The 27,477-nt window shown below is 43.0% G+C and overlaps 1 protein-coding gene across 2 annotated transcripts; it reads right to left on the bottom strand.

The window, feature by feature from the left end:
- rftn1a (raftlin, lipid raft linker 1a) lies at positions 1-26,482 on the bottom strand. Of its 2 annotated transcripts, XM_084379796.1 has the most exons (11): positions 26,384-26,482; positions 26,176-26,279; positions 19,939-20,090; positions 11,935-12,118; positions 8,812-8,920; positions 4,680-5,421; positions 4,390-4,593; positions 3,446-3,555; positions 3,139-3,242; positions 2,660-2,735; positions 1-2,361 (listed from the first exon to the last, which is right to left on the bottom strand). In XM_084379796.1, the coding sequence occupies exons 3-11, from the start codon at positions 20,084-20,086 to the stop codon at positions 1,933-1,935; spliced, it is 2,106 nt and encodes a 701-aa protein (XP_084235922.1). In that variant the 5' UTR covers positions 20,087-20,090; positions 26,176-26,279; positions 26,384-26,482; the 3' UTR covers positions 1-1,932. The 2 variants fall into 2 exon arrangements, with proteins under 2 accessions (XP_084235922.1, XP_084235921.1); XM_084379795.1 differs by lacking the exon at positions 26,384-26,482 and having other exon boundaries at positions 26,176-26,376.
- Between the last annotated feature and the right edge of the window lie 995 nt (positions 26,483-27,477).

The raw sequence follows: 27,477 nt of genomic DNA, 5'->3' as shown, positions 1-27,477 counted from the left end.
TGTTTTCAAACACTTTATTGACCTCTGCTTTCATATAAAGACTTACATGTCGCACTACTTACACACAACACAAGGAGGTGGTCCAGGGAATAAGTAATAAATAGTTGATTTCTAATTTACACATTTTCTGAAAAGGAAATTACAAGAAGCATTTTTTTCACCTGCCCCTCGTATCTAACCAAGCAGACTATTGAGGTTTGATTCAATCAGGTCCATTACACTGGAGATGAATGGACATAATGTGTCTTTCGAGAAGCAATGTCCCAGTTACTCTGAATAATAGACCTCACTGTTGTCAGTTTCCATAGGAACCTTTTTCTGCTGAAGAAATGGTCCCTAGGAAAACCGCGACCGTGATTCTGTGGATTATCTCGAGGTGGGCTGCTCAAAGTCAGTCCGCTATATGGTTCAATTTGACCCACTAGATGTTCCTGGCAAAAGAATAATTAAAATAAATGAATTTCAGACACTATAATGTTTATGCTGTTTTTTTTTCGTGAGGTAAAAATGCTTCTTAAATTATGTAGGATCCATAATTGTTAATTATTTATCATAGTCTGAACATGGCGGGCAAAGTGACAAGTCAATCAGTTAAGGGAACTTGCACTGAGTACCTTTTGCATTCTAACATCCAATTATTGTTAAAATGCAAGTTTCAGTTTTTGCCCTCCAAGGGACAGGGTTTGGTTGCCCATGATTTAAAATATCTGGGATATTGGCTCTTGGAAAAGATGTTTCTGGTTTTGTTTTATGTAAGGAACACCACAAACACAATTCCTTGCACCTCCATTGTACTGAGGTGAAGAAAAGTAAGATGGATATCTCAAATCTGGCCAAATAAAACCAAAACTAGCAAGATTCTGCTAGTGAACGCTGCTCTAAGTGCTGTCGTTTTAGCCAACTTCCTGTCCGTTTTGCAGTTAGCAATCCCCTCCCTCCTCTCTACGTCACCGCATGAACGCATAGCAGTAATTGCCAGACATAGCAGCAAACAAGTGGATCCTGCGCTCTGCATATTCAAGAAGAGACGGGACTGCCTCGTTATATAGTTCTATGTCCTGATTGGATAAAGTGGGCAGGCATACCAGAAAATGTCTTTTTTTTCTTTTACTGCATGAGCAGGGGGAGGAGGGACATGGGTTACTAACCCAACACTAACAGTGATTATTATCGGAATATAGAGCTATTTAACACTTATTTTAATTAGAAAATAACACTTGCAGCAGCTTTAAGTTGTGACAAAGATGAGTTTTGAGTGAGTGTAAACTCTCTGCGGGGAAGAAACTACAGTATGCAATGAAGACAAAGTTTCAAAATTACCTAAAAAATCTTTTTCTGTACTGCAATTTCTTTTTAATCATCAGCCATTTAAACATTTAAACCAATACTGAAATACATATTGTATCTGTGATAAGCTGAAACTGGCCAATGCAAGCCGTCTATCAGGTTCTAATGCAGTGCACTACACACTTTGTTGACTTTTTCCTTCTCTTGTTTCTATCTTAAATTAGATACTTTACATATAAAAATACAGCGAGCCCAGTGAAATCAGTACTCCCTTCTTAACAGTCCTATTACAAGAAAGTATTAAAATACAACAATGGGCAAGAAAATAATACTTAAGGCTTGGACTGGAGACTTGCTCTAGGTCGTACTCTATAGCCGTGTACCGTTTCATGTCGTTTCATATAAGGATACATCAAATAGCAACACTGACCCGAAGCAGAGAACTGCACAACACTTTCCCGTTGATGGGAGCTACAACCTCAAAGACTAAAGGGTGTCAACGCCCTAACCAGAGCAGACTGAAGCAAAGGTAACGGTATGACCGACTATATCTGGGTTCCAGATCAACACAATGTTACTTTAAAAGGCATTTCAAATAAACTAAACAGGCCTCAGCTCCCTCTTGCCTGCTTTGTGCCCAATGTGTCAACAGACGCCAGAAAACAGCTGCTGTTTGATCCGCTCTTCCGTCTTCACCTCCTCCTTGACCCCTCTGTCATCTCTCTGACACACATCCGTCCATCTCACCGACTTCTCCTGCCTGGACGCCGGGATCGCGTCAACGTCGGTTTCCTCTTCCTGCTCTTCAACAGACACCCTGCTCCCCGATAGGAACAAGTAGCCCTTTTGATGCAGAGCATCCTCTTCGTCCTCCTCTCCTCCTTGCTGAGGGCTCGCTCCTTCGCTCCTTCCGCTGTCCCTGCTCTTCCTCCTCAGTGGCTCTTCTTCCTCTTCCTCTTTTGAGGTTCTTGTTAACCTGTCCATCTCTGTCTCCATCACAGGGGACGTGTTCTCTCTCTCGTCCTCTCCGGAAGATTTCTTCTTTGCCTTGCTGCGACCCCTGAGGTTCAACATCTGAAACCAAATAGATGCGTTTGAGACAGTTTTGTGCTTTTTCTTTCCATCTCTCCAGACACCTGACAAACCACAACAAAGCGTCTTTCATTGATGCCTCTTTCCTGTACAGTTTGAGGTCGACCATTTAACTATAATTAGACTCCTCCTCAGCTGGTTTATATTTGCTGTACATCCCATATTTAGCAACATGACTTTATAATGGCACCGTCTGTGACATAAAGTCACGTATCCTAAAGGCACGACAGAGACAAGTGACAGCTGTGCGGCGAAGATGGAAGACAAAGGGGGAACAAACCTTGAAGTCTTTTCTCTTGCGTTGCAAAACAGGTCTCTGAAGGAAGAGGATTTGCTTAGTCGACAAACTCCCGTCACTACAGAAAGAAAAGAGCAGCACTTTTACTACTGATACTTGTTATGTTACAATCTGAGGAGCTTGCACATCGCCACGTATATTGAAATCCGATTTCTGTTGGCAGCGGTGTGCAAAGTGACAGGTTACAAGACAAAAGCACACGAGCCACTTTGTTGTTCGCAGCTCCGGCGGATTTCAAAAGCGGTTTCATGTTGAGATGAGCATATGATCACGATTTGTCAGATCTCGAACCATCTGTCTCGTGTACAAAAGCTACTACTGTCAGTCCTAATCCCAAAAAGAATGGGACAGGCAGGTAATTAATCCTCACTGAGTTTTGGCGATGTTATTGAAAGTGATTTAATTTAAAGTAAATACAGGTTTATTAGAGATGTGAGTTTATTTCTGGGCGTCTTGTGTACCTGTTGGTCTTGACAATCGGTGTGGGTAACACACACATCAGCCTCCATCCATATGGAGCCAGAGACTGGAGCAAGGGGATGTAGTCCGCCTTCACCACGACACCCTGGACAGGATAAATACACAGAAATTCAAACACATTACCTCACGCGTGCAGGTTGGCAAATTTAAGCTGAGCCACAAGCTCGCACGCCACTTTCCCTCATCTCCACTCTTATGCAGTGTTTGACAGAAGCTTAAGCCTTCAGTCACAAAGGATTTCTCAAAGTGCACATCTTCTGCAGAGTGTTAAAAACCCTTCAGACCCACATCAACAACGGTCCACTGCTCAACCACGATGGCGTCGTAGGAGGCGTTTGTCGTCTCCTCTGCAGAGCTCTGGAAGATGAACACGCTATCCACAGATGAAACCCCGTTGTCTGCAGAAACAGGACAAATTGAAGTCAGAGTCAGATAAACAGAGGAGGATGTATGGGATTCAGACAGGAGTTACAAGCTCATCTCTGCTCTCCAATCTCTCACTATTGATCCCTCGGTTCCCTTTGGCTTAAGCCTACTTATTCCACGGCTGAATGAACAGTGACTTATGGTGTAAGCTGTGGACTTGTGGCACATAACTCCACGTATACCATCCATTACCGGCAGTGAAGTGGAGATCTACAGCCTGAGCAGCTTTTTCCTCTTGTCATGAACTCAAACAGTGAAACTTCTTAGAGTCCAGGGATAAGGTGAAACATTTACTTTAAAGCTGCAATAATCAATATTTTTATATGTACAACAGATCAAATGACTATTCAATGTGAAATTGGTTATTCATAGTGATGAACCCACAGATATCATCACCCAACTCTTTCAGCTCGTTTTGGTTTTAAGGCACACTCTGATACTGTTTTGGTTATGTTTCTCTGTTTTTCATGAACCTTGTGTTTTCAGGAAAAGTTCTGACGAACCAACTATTGACTTCCTGTTCAGCAACAGTCAGCTGACAGACAAAGTTAACGACTGGCTAGTGAACATAGAGGATCATTTAGCAGCCAAAGAGCCAGATATTTGACTCAGCAGTTGGTGGAAACATTGCTATGTATCTACTATGTTCGTGAACTTGACTGCAAACAGTCTTGACGATGATAATCTTTGAAGGATTCTGAAAATCATTACATGCCACCTTCTGTTTCACTTGATTGTGGCAGTAAATTAAAGTTGCACACTGTCATGATCAGTAATTATTTCATTGCTATGGCCATGAAACATACCGTTTTCGTCTTCAACGTAGAAAAACCCGTCAATGAGGTGCGCGCCGCTGGTGAAATGCTGAGTCATGTGGTCAAGCCAGTGTGTGTCAACTTCTGTGATGAGCCCTGCTTCCCTTTGTACTTGAAGTGGCACCCTGAGTGAGTAGAACCTCAGAGAAGTGTTGATCTCCTCTGTGTGGTTGTACAAGGCAAAGAGCTGCATCCCTACAGAAACACAGACAATAAACAGATTGGTCTGTTAGACACCACTTTGAATAATGATGATCTATTCAGTGAATCTGGTTACTTACTGGCCTGCGCTGGTGGCGAAGATGAATTCTTATCTTTCTCAGAACTCTTGAGCCGGATGTGGTTGTTGTTGTTGTGTGTCGTCACTCTGCTTTGCCCATCTGTACAGGTAGAGCTGGACTTTCTTTCATGGTTTCGATCCAGCTCTGGAGAGCTGAGCCAGCTGTCCGAGCTTGAACTTTGTCTTTCTCTCTGGTGAGAAAGGTTAAAGTGTTTGAGGTCTGGCAGCTGACCCTTCGGCTGTCTTGTTACACCTGCAGCTTCTGCAGGGCTTGGACACAGCTGCTTCACTTGGACGTCTGCTTGGTTTAGATTTGGACACCACTGAACTGTATCTACACTGGGTTTGCTGTGATCTTGAGGTTGGTTTGGTGACTCTAGTGACTCTTTGAGGCTGATGTGTAAGGTCTGGATTTGCTCGTTCGACTCCCCCTGGTTGAGCTCTAAACTCTGGATGGGTTTCAGAGGGATGAAGTCCGGTTCTCGTGGCAGCAAAGGCTTGTTCTGTTCTGCGTCTTCATGAGGTTGGAAGGGGTGATGTTCTGGCTCTATGTCGTTATGATACGCCTCTGCAGGATCTGTTGGGCTGGTGTTGGCGCTGAAAGGGTGTCGATGTATGGGTGAAGGGCTTGAATGTAAGGAGGACAAGTCTTCAGGGTCCCATTGTCCCAAGAAGCAGGGTCCTCCGCCTGGCTGCTGGAGAAAGCCCACAAACATCACCCCTTGTTCTGCAACATCCTGGATCTGCAGGCGTAACACACACACACACACACACACACACACGTACAATATTAATATCCATACACACCAATAAAGTCTATTAAAATAAATCTGAGTGACACATAAATATAAAAGGACATCATTCGCAGCGCCACAAATAAATTTGCAGCCTCTTCTTCTCGTCAGACAAACAAAACCTAATTTACACACAAACAAAGGCTGACGTACGCGGAGTAGATATTCTGCAAAATAACAACCTACCTAATCATCTGCAAAGATCAAATATTCAAATGACAAAAGGACCTCATTATCTCAACGTATCCGTGTGTGCACATGTGTGTGACAGCGCGCACGCGTCTGTCTGTGTGTGTGTGCGTGTGTGTGTAGCGCTCCCTCCCGCGGAGCTCTGGTGGTTAATTGTCAGTTGATATTTGGGCTGACAGTTTTAGACAGGCTCAACGGGAGAGAAATCAGATCGCAAACTACCACCAAACAATAATGAGGCACATCTTCCCCTATTACCCACTGCTTTTCACACCTCACTCATCCACACACACTCATCACATACTGTATATAGAAACCGTCTCTCCATTACCCTCCAACACACTCGCGCAGTTTTATTAGACGAGTTTGTCTGGAGACAGATTGAGAGTGGGTGGGCTAGCGAGCGCTGAGGAAATAGAAGTATAGAATTTCAAAACCGAACACACACTTTCTCACACACCAGCCTGTCACTCTGTCTGCCCGGTACTGCTCCTGGGTCCTTATCTCGAACTCTCTCCTGGCAGCTTGTGATCTGATTGGTTATTCATGTCACGCTGCCGGAGCCTATCACATTATACTCAGTGATGTGCATTTCCATCCAATCAGGTTTCCCTTTGTGCTCTATGGGTGTTCAGATGCAAATCTATTCAATAGAGCACATTTTCATTTCCCATTGTAGGACTGCTTGCGAATTCATGAGCAGGGAGACTAAAATTGAGTTTTACAGCTGATAAAATGCCAGTGATGACGCTGTGGTTGGCAGGGTATCTTTGGGTTAAGTCAAACTATAGTTTATGATAACTTCTGTAATCTTACATTCATTATATAGCTTCTTTTGTTACAGGATAGTGCCACATGAGATGCAACCAGTGGGAATCCAGCATTGTTAAAAAATCCTTCCAAATAGGTAAATTTGCAAAAAATTTTAAATGGAAAACCCAGAGTCAAATTTCCTCCATTTGAATTGGAGAAGCTCTGCGTGTCAGGACAAGAGCAGGCAGGGTTACCATATGGCACAGACAGGCAATTATAGGCAGTTGCCTGTAGCCTTTGAGCCCAGTAATGTTTCCTTCACTGTCACAGCAGTGAAGTGCCAACATTAGCGGCACACGGAGACAGAGCAGGAGGGAGGGGTGGATTCTACGTCGATCGCTTTTGTTAAAAAAACACCGATTTAGCACTGCACTCCTAGAACTCAGTGGGACTAATTTTACAGGTGCGAAAAGCAATTCTGGAGGAAGATAGTTGATTGTTGAGTCTCATATCCAGGTTGTCAAAAACTGACGCTTTGGGCAAGTATGTCTGGCCAGCCACCAACTAAAAGCATCAGTATTTGACGACCTGGGAATGAGACTCAACAACGTCGGGTAATGTCGGAGCCAGGTTTTGAAAAGGAAGAATAATACATGGAATAAAAGAGGCGATGTCTCTGGTTCTGCTGTATCGATTCTGATCAGCTGTCCATAATGAGTCCAACAGTGTTATTGGTGTACAATTCTAGACCACTGGATTGTTTTTCAAAACACGGTTCCTACATTACCCACAATGACACTTGGAGGTAGTTTATGAGATTACATTTAGCTTCCTCTGCTGCCGCCAAAAAGCTTTTTACTACTTTTTTCACATACACACAGTACACTGCAAGACCACTAAACACACATTAATGTGTAAAATTGGTTTGTCATTAAGACTAGACATGACCTACTACCCACTATATGAAATGGACCATTCCACCACATGACCATGAGCAATAAGGACAGACAATATTAAATATTTAAACCCTGCAGACATACAGTATAACATTTCCAAAGTGGTGCTAAGAGACAAAATAACGAGAACTCTCCAACGAGAGATTTGATGTGGAGGAGATGCTATCCACCTGCCTGTAGTCTGTGACCTCATCTCCTTCTCTCTACAAGGTTATCAAACACAACACACTCTCAAGGGATACACTGATTTAATACAGCAGATCAGTATGAGCACAAATACTGACCTCGTTAAGCCATGATGTAACAAATCCACTTTCTTGGCCAGTGTCATTATAAAATTCAGTGTTTCTGCCTTCAGCGGCACTTATTAAGTAACAACTGGCCTCCTTGTGTCACTTACCTCACAGCGGGTCATTGCTTTTACAGCACTATTGACTAGCTGTCTTATCTTAGTTAAATGGAAACACCTACTTCCTACTATATCAGGCTCAAAGACATTCTCTTTCTTCTTTTACTGTAAATTACAAAAGATAACAGTTTCAATCAGTGTCTCATATCTTTCAGTGAGACCTGGTTGCCTCTTTCAAACTAACTCACTGGGGTGTCACTTCAATTTGATGATGATGTGGTTCTATTCTAGTATCATTATTATTCATTACTGTATTAATGTTGTCCTAACTCCCACTCCCCATCTTTATTTCCTGCCTCGTGGGTGGCTTCACATGTCTATAGAATGACATGTGATAGGGCTCTAGCATGTGGGAATGGTAGGGCATTGTGGAAGGCTGCCATTTGCTTCCTATTTTATTGAAAACATATTGCACAGGTCCATTTTCTCGTGTCATTTTAAACCTACCTGGCTATGCTCATGTTAAATTAATTTTTGAAAAAGGAAAGAGTAACTGGCCGCCATCTCAGCTCTCTGCAGTGAAGTACACACAGTTTAAATTCGGGGCAAAAAAGGGCCCTGGTTATCAGAGCTGCACCTGTAGATACCCCCAGTTGAAATATCAGAATCAGTACTGGGGAGAAAGGTTGGATGGGTGCAGCACCTACTACTCTCACACAGGATGCAACAAATAAGTGTGGATTTAAAGTAATTCTCCTGTCCACCTTTCTTGTTTCAGTTGAATCATTCAGTGTCCTTCAGTCAGATTTGCTGTTGCATGTTTTCACCAGAAGGCCTTTCATCGAAACAATTTTAGCAATGTTGAGCCCTCTATCCTGCGTAGGTGGCTAATCATTAAGGCCAAGAATCTTTTTTGACCTCCCTTACAGTCAAAAAAAGAAGTATTTGTAGAGGATTGATTGCAGAAACCACAAAGAGCAAACATTGTTCTTACCTCAAGCTTCAGGCATCTCTATTTGAAGCCAAATCCAATAAAAGTGAATCACATTTGCCCAAACCAGCTTTGTTGGCATGGCTGACTGTTGAACTCACCCTCTTGACATAGCTCTGGATCACCTCAGGGTCAGCAGACTGGTGACCTGCCACACACACATCTGTCTCCAGACGTTGCCTTCCCCACCTCAGTTGGCTTTTCTCTGAACTAGAGGGTGAGAAAGACTTTTAAACAAATATTCAGCAAAAAGCATCAATCATATGTCATTTACTTCACTTGGATTCTGCCCTTGTGAACCAGAAAATGTGAAATGGTCTCGTACTGTTGTGACATTACCCTGGACTGTTCCCTTTAGGTTCGTTTCCTGTCCATTATCACCAGAGCACTTCCATCACCCGGCAACATTACGGTCTAAACGAGCCTCGGCTCTATAGATTCTGGCAGACGCGCTCATGTTCACGAGCACTCATTGACCCAGAATGATCACAGCAGAAACATAATGTCAATTCTAGTACAGGGTGAATTTTCCATTAAAGGAGAGCACACTTTCACGGAAAGCACAATAGACTTATTAGAGGAGGGGAAAAAAGGAGCAAATTTCCTCCTGCTCCCACTGCAAGACACCATCATAAAAGCAGTATTCAGATACGCCTCTTCAGATTTGGATTGAGGTCAGTGGGAAGGCCGTGGTAATATCTTGTGCTCTGAGGCGTGAGTGACATTCTCAGCTAGATTTGAAACAGTGGATCTGTCAGATTTTTTTCCCTTTCATTTTTCGGGTTTTTGATGAAAGGGGATGGCGGTGATGGGGACATAAAAGGCGGAGTAAAGGGGACGAAGGGGGGTGCGGAGGACAAAAGAAAAGGGGGGGACGGCCATCACTGAAGTAAGCAGATGAAAGGATGGAGAGATGGTTTCTCTCTTTCAGCGTGCCGTTCCCCTCTGGTGAGCACTGGTGATGCAATCAGCCGTCTCCACGGTGACAGGTGCCAGGAAGCAGCAGGACCACTTGGCAGGAGGGGCATCAAAGGCGCAGCCCGGCACCTGCCTGTGCACTAGAGTGTGTGTGTCAGCGTTTGTGTGCGAGAGAGTGTGTGTGTAACATACACTATTCCTAGAAGAAAAAAAGAGGATGCCCCAAACTGTATGCCAATGTAATTACTCTAATTGCGAAGAGTAAGTGACACCAATAGAAGGTTACACATGTAACCATGGTTGTCTGAGTGAGAAGACACAAAGAATGATCCACATGGGCCCCATCTGTATACGACAGAGGCATTTCTTCATCCAAATTTGGGGATGCAGGATATTTATCGGGCCAATAGTTATTGGTCGAACAATGGGAGATTTATATTGTGGCTATCATTCGATAATAAAAGTAAGGTCGATGAATAGAGTTGATCATTCAAATTGCTTCCATTTACTTAGCAGGCTCACTATCTACACACTCCAAAACAGTAGGTGTCAGTATGCACCTGAAGAGGAAGAAGTAGGAGAAGAATCAGAAGATGATGAAGAAGAAGACAAAGAAGACAAAGAAGGAGAAGATGAAGACGAAGATGGAGATGAAGGAGAAGGAGAAGACGATGAAGACAAAGATAGAGATAAAGGAGAAGAAGAAGACAAAGGAGACAGAGACAAAGACAAAGAAGAAGGAGAAGTAGAAGAAGACGAAGAAGATGAAGAACAAAAAGAAGATGAAGAAAAAGAAAGAGGAGGGTAAAAGTATACGAGTTTTGAAGTAATAAATCTTATTTGAGCTTTGGAATATTAAATCCTCCATCTTTGCTCACTACATCTTAGTCTTTCGTAGCCTTAGGTGTGCATGAACTACAGGTTAGGAATTTAAAAAGTATAAAATTATTGGTTATCTTATTGGTATTGACCATGAGAGGCAGGTGATTATCTGTTATTGGTTTCAGCTGAAAAAAATCCTTATCATGCAACCCTTATCCAAATTATCATTCAGTTCTGGTAAACTGATGTCAGTTATGTTGGAGATGAAGAGATCATGTGATCTATTATAGATCACTCACATATGTTTTGTAAATTTCAAAATGTGTGTGTTTTAGGTAAGTCCTACATTAATTACAAGAATATAAGACACCTATGTGCTTTTTTTTGTAATTTCTCTCAAATAAATTTACTAGAGAGCGATATATTTATATATTTAATTTAAATAAACTGAAAAGACAATGGATAGTGAAAATCCAGACTAACATCAGGCTGTACTTCAAGGTAAAATATGTATTTGATGTCTCATTAGCTAAAATTAGCACTGACCAACATCCAGTTTGTTTCACTTCCATGTTTAAGTAAATATATCCAAGATATATGTTAAAATTTTATTATCAATTTCAGTTTGTCCAATCATATTGTGTATTACTATGAAACTGTAATGTTAGCTATGGAGTTGTATAATGCCAACGTTAGCTGTTGTCTAATGGAAACTATTAGGTTATCAAATATGTTGTTTCATGTTGAAATATGGGCTGATGTCCCTCCAGATTTTCACTATCCATTGTCTTTTTTCAGTTGCTGATCAGGAAAGTGGTGGAATGATAATAATTTGTCAGATTCAGAAGTTGATGGCGCAGGATTAAAAGTTCAGGGATCACCACAGCCATTATTATCCGTCCTCAGGCGAGAATGAATGTGTGCCAAATCTTGTGCCAGTCCATCTGGTCGAAGTTGAGATATTTCACAGGTTAAGTGAAAACCTTGACCTGCTGGCGGCACCAGATGTCAGATCAGAGGATCACCAGGGTCATTAGTCATGAAATGATTTCTGTTTGGACACGTGTCAGTAACTCCCACGATGAGATGCTGAGAGCTGATAGAAGGGAGGTATGAAAATAATGCTGTGCTCAAACATGGAGGAGTTTCATAGTCACCAAAGAATAACGGCGTGACAGCAGAGATGCACAGTGTATAGTGTAGTCAGAGTATAGTGTATTATCATGTATAGCCAAAAGTGAAAGAATTGGAACAGTGGGCTAAAATTAGCCATTTTTTTTGTGGCTGACTCATCTGCAATTAATTTTACATCAAGCGAACGAGGTGAGGTGCAGAGCTTGTGATAATGGGTCTCAACTGGTTTTCATGTCAAAACAATGAAGTGGCAAAAGCTGCTACTTTGAATCATCTCATTTATTTTAATCAATCTGCTGCATCATTACAGTCAGAAATGCTGAAGACAAGGGTGTGTTTAGTTTGCGTACCTTGGCGTCTCTCGGACCAGCACGGCCCGGTGGAGCTGGCGCTGGATGTGTGCGTGCCGAGGGCCGCAGGAGTGGACAAACGGGTGGACGGCGACCAGGACAAAACCCTGCGCGTAGAGTTCCCTGACCTGAACCGGTAGCTCTCTTACCGAGGAGAGACAAAGCACCGACGACACCGGCACCTCTGGAGGGAGGAGAATGGGTGAGAGGGGAGGGAGAAAAATATGGTTAGACAAGAAGGGGTAATGGGAAATGGTCAAGACAAGGACATGACAGGTTTCTAAAAGGGCAGGGAGGAGTAAAGGGGAGCTATTTAGTAGTGGGTAAAAGCTGGAACAAAGAGAAAGAAGAGGGGAGAGTGAGAAAGAGGGACAAAGGGTGTGAAGAAACAAAGACAGAGCATGTTTCATTATGGTAATTCCCCACTGAACAACAACACATGGCATCGTCACGCTAAATCTGAAACTGATTACACCAGAACTATTAACCTCAGTCTGGAAAACACACACACACGATGCCGGCATACACAAGTGTGCAAAAGACATGCACCTACACGAATACAGTTGAATTTAATCCAAAATGCACACACACATACATCAAAAGCTTAGAAAGACAATGCTATCACAGTGCCTGTTTGGGTGTGTGGTATTAGCCGCAATCGCTAACACAGAGTCGGCTCCCTTATTACCAAACACAATGGAAAGAAAACCCCTTTACTTCAATGGAAACGGTTAGCGGAGCTTATCGTATGGCAGCAAACTGTCAACGGCAAATCCGCCAGGGAGAGTGCAATGTTTGTGAGAACCGCCCTCTCGGGGTCGGAGCATTGTGGTAAAGCCCTCTCTCCGTTCATGGGCTTTTAAGGGAACACGTGCATGTACGCCTGTGTGTTTCTGTATCGCTGAGTGAAGCCAGGTGTGTGTGAGAGAGAAGAGGAGGCATGGAAAAAGCGATGGGAGAAGAAAAGGGAGACAGAAAGAGAGAGGGAGAGAGAGAGAGGCAGTTAGCGGAGCAGTGTTGGAGAGAGAGAGATGAGGCTGTCTGTTTGTGCCTGAATGCTTGTCATCCTTTTCCATTCAATCTCATTTGCATGGGTCTGGAGAAGAGAAAATAACCTGAATAAATTAACTAGACACACACAAACACACACACACACACACACACACACACAAAACACACAGGGAAAAAAAAGATGCGCAAGCCATCTCATTTTCAATTTGTTCTCCATCATCTGGCGTGTTCACACACACAGACACACACACACACACACACACACACACACACACACACACACACACACACATACACACACATACACACACACACGCGAGAAGCTGGCCAGCACGTTAGGATACAAGCACATGAACACACACTCCTGACTCCCATCTCAGTGAAACAATGGGTGGAAAAAACCTCCCCGAGAAAATCCGACCATCACATCAGCTTGGCATAAACGCTTGGAACCACGAGAGCCTTTTCATCGAACAAACACTTAAACGGGTGTCTGCGGGGACTTATCAAAAGCAGTACAGTGATGATGATAATAATAATACCAGCTGGAGACTGGGGTGGGGTGTCTGGGGGGGGGGATAACAACGATCCTGTCACCGTAAACAGTCATTAGCCGTCATTAGCTCTGCACGGCTGGCACTCACCCACCGACAAGACGCAGGCAAGGCAGCTAATTCAGGCAAGGCATACAGAAGTTATTAGGGTGTTATGCAGCGCTTTAGGCTGGGAAGCGACTTCATTTATACTGTCTGCCACTGTGGGATTTAAAGGGAGGCTGAATTTCCGGCTCCAGAATGAGAACATGGGAACGGCTCAGGGCAGAAAAAGAAGCCGGGTGGAGTTTTATAGCTCTATAGAGGGGGGGTGTAGTGTTAGGAGTGTGCAAAAGAGTTGTGTGTGTGTGCATGTGTGTTTGAGAGAGCTGGAGATGGTTGCTACTGTATGTGCGGATATATGAGTGTTTTTGTGACTTTGAACATCAAAAACTTCAACACCAAAACAGCTTTGCAGCATTCTTCTAAACAACTAAAGTAGATGGGGACTTGTTTTAAAACGGAAAAAAACAACAGGAAATGGAATAAAAATGGCTCCATACAGTTTTTGCGGTGCAAACCAAGTCTCTGGAAGCCTCAAGATCCCAAATTGATTTGAAAAGACGTTATATACACTCCTACAATGAGGTCGGAGCGGAATGACTGCATTTTCAGTTTTGGGTGAACTTGTCCTTTATGGTACCCGTTTTCTCTTACTGAGTAAACTGACAACAACCAGCTCAGTAACACATTTTATGGATATTTCATATCAAAATCAAAGAGTGAAGAGTGAACCAGATAACTGCAGGAAGTTTATATAAAACAAACTATTTGGATTAATTTTAGGCAGATTATTTTATGTTGATGTTGCATCAGAAATGAGTTTTTCTGATAAATTAAGTAACTTTGTATACCATTTTCTTTCTACATAAGTGTTTCTTTAATTTTCAATAATAATACTTACTTAATAGGCTTCTTTTTTTGCCAAATTGAGCGTTTTCTCCTCCCAGATGCTTTGCTTTTGTTCCCTTTGCTCTTTAGTTGTTTTAACTGCATACTTTTCTAATGCATGATGAGACTGTAGCAGAGAGTGAAGGCTCTGTGTTAAGGCCTTCATCGTGCCCTTATCCTGGAAGATTTCTTTGAAGTCTGTATCATAAATAATAACATAAACTTTATTTAGTTTTCTTTGCAGAGATGAATGAAATGCTGACCTATGGGGCCTAGTGTTTTTCTTACACCTCTTTAAAACAGGAAGGCCTGGCGACCCCCCATGAAGCTTTTCCTGAATTGGAGTCAGGACCCCTAGGTTAGGAACCAGTATATTAAAGAGTTTTTAAAAGTGAGATATCCATCCATCCATATCCAATCCATGCATTGTTTAACGGACACATGCAGACGGCTGAGCGGCTGTTCAGCTGTTGCTCCACGCTCTGCTATTTCCGTCTCAACCCGAAGCTTTGACCACATGACAGCCGGTGTGTGTTGCGAGCGACGCCTCACTTTTTGACCCTGGATTTCACAAGCTGTTTTGGGAGTGTGTGAGAGTCATCCCCTTCCTGAAGCCGCTCGAAAGGGCTTATTAATTCCTTGTACAAATCCCCAAATTTCTGTGTGCGACTCTAAAGCATATTTTGTGGTGTATTTGCGCCGCGGCATTTCGAGCGAGTGTGCATGAGGCCTTCTTTTTGCCTGGCGTGTGTGTGTGTGCACGAGACAGAAAGAAAGAGTTTGCACTAAGCCTGCTAGGTGATGCATGGGGATTACTACTCACAGCCACCCTTCAAGGCTTATCCCTCTGCTTGCTGGAGGTTCACGTTTATTTAAATAGCCTTCTAATGACTTGCAGAGGTTTTAGGCGAGGATATGTGCCAAAACAGTGACTATAAAATAATCAGCTTCCTGGAGCCAGGAGCTCCCCACCGTTTTGGGAATGCAGCCGCCGGCTATGGCAGTTGTTGGTCAGGCGTCTGAGCTTCATCAAATGGGGTCTGAGCTCCACTTTACAGGAAAAGTCAGAGAAAGAGTTCACAAAAATGGCTGACGTGTAAAGCAGTAGGGGAAAAAAAGGTTGGCTGTGGTGAGAACACAGTGTGGCACTTAAGGCGCATACAGTACCATGTACTTGTGAGGCTGTGAATCTCTCTGTCATCCTTGCTGGTATTCTCTCAAGCCTTTTTGGCAGATATGACTGGAACAGCATAAAGGAAGGATGCAGAAAACCATTTGAGTCGTGACAGATCAGCATTTTCAACAATCTTTCATAAAGAAATACCTGGAATAGGTGTGTCAGGCAGGATAGATCTATCAAACTGATGGATTTGCACTTCTCCTGCTCTCTGAGCCAAATACATCACACACACAGATCGTGATAGCAGAAGATGTACCACATAAGGTCGAAGGAAGGTATACCATTCTTTGTCAACAGAGGAACATATCTATGGTAACATTCAGGTGTGGATCATAATAGGGCTGCAACTAATGGTTATTTTCATTATCAAGTAATCTGATGATTATCTTCATGATTAAAAAAATGCCCATAACAGTTTCCCTGAGCCTCTTTTGTCTAACTGACAGTCAAAGACTCTTCATTTAAGATCATAAATGACAAAGAAAAGCAGCAAATCCTCACATTTATGAAGCCCGACATAGTAAGTGTTTGGAATTTTTGTTTGAAAAACAACTGAAACAATCAATCAGTTATCAGAATAGTCTGACAGTCTGTCATTTTTGAATTATTGATGTACAGTCAAAACGATGTATTTAAGGTACAGAGATACCACATCAAAGTTCCATAAAGTGCTGACATATACCAGTCAAAATAGACTCACAGATATACAGTTGCAACACAAGAAGTCACACGAACACACACACACAGCGTGCTGAGCGTTAGACACATATTGTAAGTTTTAATGAGCCGAGTGGGTCTCCGTCTCTGTGGGGCAGCAGAAAGTCATCAGCAGAGTTCAGCTCCGCGCTGTCTGCTCCAGAGACCGGCGTTAGTCACACAGCATCACACCTAACTTACTTCCTCACACATCCTCATGCTCCTGACTCCCGCTCGCCTGCTCGCTCTCACACCTCCAACTCTCTTTTCCCTCACGCGCCTCCTCCCTCCTCGTCAAACCCTCGCCGTATCTCTGTACTGTTCATTCTCTCACCCTCTGTTCTCTCAGTTACACCTTCTTCGTTTCATTCTGCCTCCCTTTTCTCCCTCTTTTCTGTTCTCCACTCCCTCCGTTTCCTCTGCTCATTATCCGAGCGGCGCTTTGACGACAAAAGGAGGCTAGGTTAAAATGTCACACCTGGCTGTTACATTTCATACTGCACATTCTTGCTGATATGTCAAGGTAACCAATCAGTGTTGCCACGGGGATTATGAAGATCGTGACACTTTTTTGTAAGGGAGGCCGACGTGTCAGGGTACAGCAGAGAGACAGCTCAATAGGGGAACACATTGGTTTTATGATGAGATGAAATGTGTGCGGCGCAGGCCAAATGCCTGAAACACTGAGCATATTTCTTCTCATCCTCCCTGGATTCACCACAGGGTCGCTATGACCCAGTGTGCACCAGTCGGGTTTAGTCACATGGAAGTATTTCTCAGCACAGCTCATAAAACAAACGCTATATTATCAGCCGCGCTGTTTCTGGTAACTTTCATCACACACTAAGTGAAAGGTCGAGCTAGAAACCACACTGCACTCTTCATTGTGAACATTAAGCTCCTCTTCCTGAGAGCGCAACTTAGATTAACAAACAACCACTTGTCTCACACACGCTATATGTCAGAGGGGCAGCAGCAAGATATTTGTTTTCATTACTGTGTGGGTGTCATCAAGTCATGCTGTTGAGGGGAAATAATATTATTAATGGAGGCCAAATTGAATTAAAGCATGGATTTGACCGTGGGTTTTCTCAATGTCATGGACTGACATACAGATTCCTCTATCTGCCTCCTACACACACACACACACACACACACACACATACACGGACAAACACACAAATACAAATAAATCCCTTTGCTGGGAATGAGGTCCCTCAATCTCCACAAACAATCAGATAATCCTTCAGGAATCCTTCACTTCTCTTGGTCTCTCTATCACAAATGGAGAGAGAGACGGAGAGAGGCAGCCATACACCCACTCACAGCCACACACACACACACACAGACACACACAATCAATTCACAGTAGCTGTGTTTATCCTAAAATAGAGTATACTCATCTTAAGCAGCTCAAGGTGGCGTCACTGAGTTTACCATATAAATGACCTGCCTGACTGTCGAAAGATAACACTAACTCTGTTGACTAAAGTGCTATAAAGTGTTTTGTGCAAGCTCGGATGAACAGTGTGTGCGTGTGTGTGAGAGTGTGTGTGTGTGTGGTCTTTCTGTATCAATATACGCCCGTGCGATTAGACAATTTATCTCCTACTGCCTTTTGCAGAGATAAAGACGAGCACTCCTCATGTCTATTGTCTGTTTTGGTCACCAGCACCGCTCCACGTTGCCAGATCTCTCAGCCAACGCTACAGCCCAACTCATTTGCCAAACATAACAGGGCTGGCTGAAAATGAAGCCGACTGGCAACCAGAGCGTTGCCACTTGGCTGTGGCGCCCTGCCTGCTATCTGTTACAGTGTTGCATTAGAGAATCTAAAAAGGACTTCAGTGAGCTACTTGCACCTGCTTCAGCTTGTCGGGTGACAGAGTGCGCGGCACAGCCTTGTAGAAACATTAAGCCATAAGGAAAAGAGGTGATTTTTTTAATATATCTGCTTCAACACTATCTGTTTGTCCCCCTCGCCTGTCTTCTCCCTGGCTTCTATCTCTTCACAGTCCACACCAACACAATGGCAGAATTAGTATTTTTAGAAAACAGACGCCTCTAGAGGATTCTCATCAAACGCTCTCAAGACGCTACGAGCGCGCACGCTCACACAAAAAAAACAAACACACACCCACATGGTATCCAGACGCACTATTTTTCATATTCACAACCACAAGAAAATAAACACACACGCATACACAGTTCCCAAGACAAACACACACCAGCTTTACTATATTGTCGTTGCACGAGGGAGAGGCCGGGGGAAGTTGGAGGGCACGGCTGCAGCGTGCACAATATAGCTGAATCTGAGAATTAGAGAAGTCTTTGAACTTGCTGCAACAGGAGCCACACAAAAGACACAACTTCAGCTTTTAAGCCACTTTTTCGCCCTCAAGATACTTACAGTAAGAAAAAAAAAACAGTTGTGCAGAGTTGCTGACCTAAACATTTTATTTAACTGGTTAAAGTTGGAATAGCAATAGTGGCTATTTTATGAGTGGAACACACACAAACACCAGAGCTCAGGATGACAAAGCAGAGCAGGGCGGAAAGTTAAGTAAAAGAAACCGACTTAAGAAATAAAGATCCTCGGAAAAAAGAATGACTTTGGATTATGAATACATGTGAGACACATTTCTCGGAGTCTGTTCCCACCTCCAGAGCGGGACTTGGACAAATGTGAATCAGATCTGAATGAAGAATGCATCTGATGGCCAAGATTTGTTATTTTTCATTCGAGCCGTATCTGAAATCGCCTCCTCCATCACTCATTCATTCACAAAGGCACTGCATTTTGAGTTTTATAGTGTAAAATACTAAATATGCACGAGATACAGTGACCCTGAAATGCAAATCACAACAGGAGGTAATAAACTGTAAGAGTGGTTGATGTTTTTCATTATTTGCTGTTGTGTTTTCCCATTTGGTGTGTTTTCTTATTTGCCGTTGTACTTTGTGACTTGTTGCGTGTTCCTATTTGGTGTTGTGATTTTCAATTTGATGTGTTTTGTCTTTTATCAATGTGATTTCAGGTTCCAGTTTTCCAATTGTCGTATTTTGTGGTTTGCTGTTGTGCTTTGTTATGTGCCGTTGTTATTATAATACAAATACAAAGGAAAATGTGACCATATGGCCGAGTGTTTTTCAAGTTTTACCATAAATAAAACACCATCTGCACCATTAAAGCTAGTTTGCTAAGTGGCTCATGAGTTCCATTTAAAGCCCACAACTAGCTATGGGTAACTTGTGCATATGTATGTAAAGTTTTTTGCCACTTGGGGAAACAAAACAAACTGTAAATGCAACAATTACATTTTATCGACCTACAAAGTTGGTTTTATTTCAACGGATACCTGAAAGAAATATGTATCTCTTTAGCTGCTAAATGCTCACATACATGTACAACAAGTAGCAATGTTTATATGAACATCATTTTTTTCTGTGTCAATCATCTTCGATAAAGAAGTGTCGCGTGAAGGAACAAGTAATAACACATGACTGTTTCAAGTATGCGAGTGTGGGGGTGAGTTCAAGTCAGGTCACATGAAGTACATCTCTCACTGGGTTTCACAAGACAAAAGACAAACGACAAAAAACACAAAAAAACATTGATAATCTCATCCAAACCTTCTTTCCCCAACAGGAAATCCAGGAAGTGGTAGGTGTAGGCCACGCCCACTTTAGTCTCCACCTGAGGCCGTCGAAGTGTGGAGTAGATATTGCCTGGGCTTCGCCTCTCTTCTGCCTTCCTCAACTTCGGAAGCCTACACCCCATGTCTCTGTTATAGAGGAGAGGAGATTAAAAAAAGAGAGAAACAGAGGAGGGTGCTAACTAAGACTCAAGTGGGAGACATGAAATTGATAGAGTTTCTAAATATACAGAAGACATTAGCACTTGCAATAGAGTGTGTGCGATAGTCACACAGCTCTGAATGCTAGTGCGCAAGTGCGACGTCCTCGGAAATAATGTGTAAATCTTTCTCGAACACACACACACACACACACACACACACACACACACACACACACACTACAATCATACTGAAATGTGAAAGTGTCAGCCATTACCTGCTTGGTGGGCTGTGATACGGGCATCTCCTAATCAAACAGGGCTGATTAGGAGCGACATGTTTGATCAGAACGAATTAAAGCAGAAATGAGACTGATTTCCTGCCCTGTCAAGCAAAGCGACATGAGACTAGATAGACATGGGGAGAGGAGAGGAGAGGAGAGGAGAGGAGAGGAGAGGAGAGGAGGTTGAACTGCTAACCAATTTATATGTTGATCCAAGGGGAGCCTTGAAGCACAAAGAAAACCATGTTATTTTAGTACATTTTCAGATTCTGTAAGGACCAGTTGATGCCCTCAAGGGTAGGTGATTGGAAACAATTTGGAGAGAGCTTGAAATTTCTTTTTAAATTCCTCCTCTCCTCAATTTCGACATGCAATTTAGTCGCAAAGATCTATAAGAGCTGCAGAAAAAGAAAAACAAGAAAAACGTGAGGCGTCTTTTGTGAAAAATGATTGGGAATTGAGAGTGGAGGAATGGGCGGAGGGTGTGTAAAGAGAGGCAAAGAGAGGGGAAGGAGGACAAGAGCAAAAGGGCGTGGTCTGATAACGTCAAGCTAATCGGTTGTGACAGCGTCGGCACCCTCAAACCATCACCACAGTTCCGCTTAATATCCCCGTCTGCCACAGCTTGTAAGAGCCACGCGGCTAGGCGCACATCTGCATGTCTGTGTGCGCAAGTGCGTGTATGTGTGTGTGTGTGCATATGTCTTCCCCAAAGGCAGGTCTATATCTGTATCTCTGTATCTGTTTGGGGAGCGTGGAGAATGACACAGCGGCTCCCATTGGGCCAAGTGCATGGACGTTAACTCGGCTAACGATCCTAACAGACTACATTAAGAAGGCTGGTGTGCGTTTTTGTGTGTGTACATTTGGCGACTTACAGCTTTGATTGCACGGTACGTGCGTCTCGAAAAGGTTACAAAGTTGGGAAAAGCAGCGCCTTGGATACATTTTCATACCTCATCTGTCTTGAGACAGTACACTCTGTCATCTTAAATTTTGCGAAGAACAAGCAATTAAGAGTCATTATTCTTTCAATACAACGTGCTCTTTCATAATGAGGACAAACGAGGAGAGAGAAATAACAGTGTAGTATCTCATCTTTCCTCTCTTCTTCCTCCCATCATCTCTCTCCTTTTGACCTGTCTGTTCTCCTTTTAAACTCTAGTACCATTAGCTCTTCAATGTGTCTCAAGATTTCTAAAATACCCTCTCGCCTTGTCTGACCCCTGCCTGAATCACCTCTTTCTCTTTGGCCTCTGCTCTGCTTCTGCCTGTCTTCCTAGATTAGGACCGACACTAAACTGTTCATTTTCCCCCCCGTTTCATTATCCTGACTTTTGCTTTTGCTCCATCAGTCCACTTTTATTTTCACAAATCTTGCTCCTTCAATCCCGTCTCTATAAAATCTACTGTCTTAATCTCTACCTTTATCTTTTCAGTCATTATAATGTTATATTATGCCCTCCCTCCCTGCCCTCAAGCCTCCCAACCCTCTCCATCCTCCGTCCGTCCACTCCTTCTGTCTGGTGGCTCGATGAGTTTCGCAGCCAGAGTGCTCCCCCGCTGAGTCTTAAGTCCCATAAAAAACTATTACAATGTCTCCAGACGGCCAGACAGCCAAGTCGACCCTGTGTTATGACTAAGTTAGAACATTTAGATCCACTCCCAAACATTTTCCCTCCAGGGCTGTGCTTTAATACGCTCTAACTGCAGCAGGGACAGAAAGCAGGTTAATGTGGGGATGTTAAGCAGGATTCTTCTCCGGGTCGTCAGGGAAAAAGGGGGGGTCAAAGGTGAAGCATAGGGTGTAGTCAAAATATGATAATGACTCCCTGACAATGGAGAAATGAACAAGGGGATATAGGGAGAGAGTCATTTGCATCCTTAGTCTTTCCTTAGATACATTATTCAACTTTCTTAGCCTTCTCCTTAGCTCTAGGATTTTCATACAATTTCCATCCTATCCAATGCAAATGATCTCAATTTTAAAAAACAATCACACTCATTCATTGTTCTTATTCATCTTTATGCATGATGCATTATGCAGTGCAAAAAAAATCGTAACTATCTGGAATAATTCACTCACCATTCTGCTGGTGGCAGCTTTGCTCTCAAATAAAAACCTGATTGATTCAAGTCTTAGTCCTGACTAGCCTACAGCTCCACTGTTTGATCCAACATCTCGTCATCCTTTTCACTGTACACTGACACTCTGTTTCAAAACAAAGGGCCTCGCTTTAACAGATGAACTCTGTCTGTGAGGTTTAGAAACAGATCTCTGTAATTGGACACAGCATGGAATGAAAAAACAAGGTGGTTGTAGCACTGGAGAAACTCCAGTGCCTTCAAGACTCGAGGCCTTTTTCTCTACATGTTGACTTCAAACAGAATCTTTCACTCGCTCTCACACAAACAAAAATGCAGAAAAGGGCCTTGACAGCTAAAAACATCCATTAAACGGAGAGAGACGGCAGAGAGAGAGACAGATAAAAGAGGTGAAAGCGAGAGAATGGAGTGAAGACGGAGACAGACAGGGAGCAGCGGAGGGCTTCTCATTAGAGAATCTCTTGTAACGGAGAGTTTTGAAATGACAGCGGATTTACGCGAGAGCATAATCCGTCTGCGCTTTGCCACTGTTCTGCCACCTCCCCATGCCACTCAGAGACGGGTCGGGCGGGGGTCTGCTTCCCAAAACATAGTATTCATGCGCTGCAGAGGGAGAGCTACAGGCGGGCGAAACTCACAGCAAATATAGATCATGCCGTCGGCGAGGCTCTCCAAAAGTGCCAAAGTTAAGATACACATTTTTAGTCTCTTCTTACTGAACACTTTATATTATCCTCACCATTGTAAAAAAAAATACTACAATGCATATGAATAATTATACATACACTGTTTAACCCATTAATCATAATCGACTACTTTGCTGACGAGCTAAAGGCAGCTGTTTGATGATAAATGAAGCAATAATGCGATACAAGGAAATAAGAGACAATGTGAAAGTCCATTACGTTCTCAGAGGTTGTTTGAGGCGAGGTTAAGTAGGTTACTTTCTTCAGTGACTGAACTGGTCTGACGTTCTCACTCTAATAGCGTGGCTGTTTTAATTATTTAAAGGGACAATTCACCCCACAATCAAAATGACATATTTTCAAGTAGGGACTATTATCTTTCTACAGAACTACACAGGCCAACGAAATCACCTTGCAGAAGGGAGCATGAAGCTACTAATCGACGAGAGTTCAGCCAACTAAACTAGATAACGCTGCAGCCATGAATGGATTCATTAAACCTTGATACAGCAGCTCACACTCGCTTCCCATTTTGCCCAGTGGCTGCTAACGGTATTGCAGCGCTAATAATTCCTGAGGCCCAAAAAGCATTTTCCCCATAGTCATTTATGACTCCATCACGAAATTTAGATCCATGTAATGTGTTTATTCAGTGGGCCGCATAACCAAGAGGTAAACCTTTTTTTTTTTACGTATGCACCAGGCAAGCAATTCTCATTGGACATAACAGGCAGCATCTTTGCATTCGGTGTCAAGTTTTATATTACGTCTATGTTTACACCTCAGCCGAGTAGAACGCCATTAAAGTTTACATCCTGCACTGTCACAAGCAAGAGCCTCTTGTCAAAGAGTAGATGCACGATGATATGGTTTGCAGTTTGGTAAGAAGAAAGTAGTTCATACATGTAACTGCTCACAATAGATTGTAGATTATCTTGGGTAACCAGGTCATGATTTCTAGAAGGAGACAAGGCTGTTTAATTTTTAAAAGGGAATAATTTGGTGCTTTGAGCACCACAAGCTGATAACCATCTAATTCAATTATACTAGAGAAGGCGAACATCTCTATGGCTGATATCTCTAAAAACTGGGCGACTTACACCACAACAATATAGATGGATAAATAGCACTACAGGTAAGAGGAAAAATACAGATTTTGGGGTAAACTGTCCCTTTTAACATTCCCATGATGATTCCCTTACCAAAACCATGTGGTTCTAGTAGCCTTTACAGCCAGACCATAACCAGTTTAAACATATTTCCTTAAATGTTAATGAAACGCCAGGGATTATAGATATTTCACTATATCTGAGTCATGAGAGAGCTGTTATCAGAAGGCCCAGAATTCCTCACACCATTGTTGACTAAAGGTACTGCCAGTCCTCTGAGGCAGAGTTTTAGCTGCATGTAATATACAATAGTTGCTAGTTGTGTTCATTTTTGCACAAGATGCACTAAACTGATTTACAGCAAATAAAACTGTCACTGCTGGCTTCCAGTCTCCTTTATTATATGAATTTATGAGCCTGCTTAGAGGCCATAACTCCTGCTGCTTGTGAGTGTGCCATCTATGCAAGACATTTTTGGCTTATTAACAGCGTTTGACTCTGATTTAAGTCACTTTTTATTGCTTTGTGATTGTTTGACAAGAAAAACAAAGGGGGTGTCAATATAACCGCTGCATTATCATCAAGATCTTGTATCATACTGCATGTGATTCAATGGATTTCAAAATTAGAGGTGACAGACAGAGTCCTGGGGAGTGGGCTTCCCACCCACTGAGGCTGGAGCTCCACTCAGTTTCTATCCAAGGATGGGGGTATGGCGATGATGGGGGGGAAAGGGAAGGATCGCAAGAGGAAGAAAGAGAAGGAAAAAAGGAGGACGACAGACAGGGAGCAGACTGGGAGCATGTCAAGTTGCCTGGAGGGAGGTGCGATTCCCCCAAGCAACAAAGTAATCACCTCAAACAGTGTTTTAATGAGGCTGCATGGGGAGGATAAAAACAAATTATGACACTGATGTATCGGTGTGTCTCGCAGCTCCTTGAGCAGCCTAGTTTGCTCTAAAAAAGAACAGTTTGCGAACAAAGGCGCACCACTTGGACTGGGGGCAACAATTCACGGGGCTGGCTCTCCGGGTACTTGAACTCACCATTTACCATTTTAGACAACTGAGGGGTGAGAACAGCTGATGACTTATTGAATATCAAGCCCACTGTGATAAACTGGGTGTCACTCACCACAAATGAGTGCTTTTTCAAAACGCTGCCACGCTATATGGTGAGCACCCATACATACCCATGTAACTAATTGATGCCCCTGTGCAGCCTTGCTTGAAATTACACGTTTCTGGGTTTCCTATTTTCCTACTTTGGCGCGTTCAACCTGAACCTCTCTCTCTCTCTCTCTCACACACACACACACACACACTCACTCTCCCAACACGTGGGTGCTGCCCGTTAACGCCGGTAGTTTAGTGAACGGGAAATGATACATGACAGGTCGCTTATGCACCGAGGCGCACACACACACGCGCGCTTCCATCTGCGCTCGGCACATTTACTCCGTCACGCATATCTTGAGTTCACTTCAACCTGTGACAAGTGAGCAGAGGGGCATATTCATTTCGTTCCGCCACGAATACAAATGGCACACAACATCACACAAATCAAACGACTGGCTGGACGTCTAAACCCGGAGGATTCGTCTCTAATGTGTTTTATTGTGAAAGGCGTCCAGAGACTTCCCCGTCACTCCTTGACTTTAATTTCCGCCTCTCTGTGTCCATAACTCTCTTTAAAGTTGTTTTTTTTTTTATTATTATCTAAAATTGACATGACGCAATGACAGAAAACCTCGGTTGTTTTTTTTAAAATGTAACTGAGCTTTGCTCACTCACACTCATAAGAATCATCCAAACGTCAACGAAATGCTCATAAATTGGTGTGATTGTTGTTTATTTTGCGGAATAAAATTAAAAAAAGAGTTCAACTCACCAGTCAAGTCGTTTCCCAGTGTGTGCTGCTGGATGTGCGTCCCTCCTCCTCCTCTCTCTGTGATGTCTTCACTGGCTTTCTGTCCTCCGTCACGGATCAGATAGCTGCGGTCCAAATGGGAAGAAAACATGAATCCTCCATTTAATAAACTGACTGCTGCTGCTGCTGCTGAATCTCACGGGCAGCTCATGATCAACACTCCGTCTACCTCAGCTGTCAGCATCGTGTGTGAAGAGGAGGGGAGGCGGTCTGCGCACATCCTCTCTCCTCCCTGTTGTCTCTCACGAGCTGCCCTCCGAGGTTGGATACTCTTTAAAAGACTTTAAATTGATTAAACTACCCGTGTGATAGTAACATTCTCAGAATAAAAGTACTGGAGATAAACTGATTGCACAGTTTCCAAATATTTCCGCTCCACTTGTCAAATAAGTTTCTGGTTCAGTGTGTTAGTCACACGTGGATGCTCCCATTAAGGTTATCGAGGTTAGAGGTGTTTGTGTTGTTCAAGGTTGTCCTTTGGAAAATTCATATTTCATAAGAAGCAATCCAGACTAATCCATAATTCAGAAACGTCTGACTGGGGGGTAGTAAAGGGTGGGGCTGATGGGTGGTCGCAGGCTGGACAGGACCCCCCTGGGGAGCCAAGTCGCACCACCAGACTGTGACAAAAACAAAACGCTCTGTGACCAAGAGATGATGGGCTTGTTGCCAGGGAAGACCAGGAATCCAACCCTGACAGAAAAGCAGCCGCCACTGACAGGCTTATATAGAGGCTGGGGGCTCCAGCATCACCACCCGATAACAGAAAGTGTGAAATAAAACAGCCAGTTTTTTAAAAATATCCCCCTAAAAATGCGCAACTGGTGTTCAAAATAATGCAAATAAAACTTCAGACCTTCACGAGCTTAAATAACAAACTTCAACTTTTATTTTTCCAAAACAAAATCAAACATGAACACTTAACAAACCAAACCTAACAGTGCAGCGGCACAGGCTCCCTGAACACAACAATTCGATCAATACAATCACACGTCTGAGGTCAAATAAAACTATGTGCAACTGGGTGAAAAATAAAATAAAGAAGAAAAGAAATCTGTGGTGCACACCAAATACCAAAATGTGCATCTCCGAACACAAAGCTGCTCTTTAAGTGTATAAATCTAACAAAAGACAAATGAAGTGCACTTGCTGGAAAGAAAATCTATAAAAGAATCATCTCTCACTCATTCGACGTCAGTAAAATGCTTTGTGCAAGATCACCTGCGAGTACATTAAAACCCAAACTGCTGAGAAAAAACAACT

The sequence above is a fragment of the Pagrus pagrus genome (assembly GCF_965226575.1).
Source record: "Pagrus pagrus genome assembly, chromosome: 17".
In the NCBI taxonomy this organism is placed as follows: domain Eukaryota; kingdom Metazoa; phylum Chordata; class Actinopteri; order Spariformes; family Sparidae; genus Pagrus; species Pagrus pagrus.
This window is presented reverse-complemented; position numbering and strand designations above follow the sequence as displayed.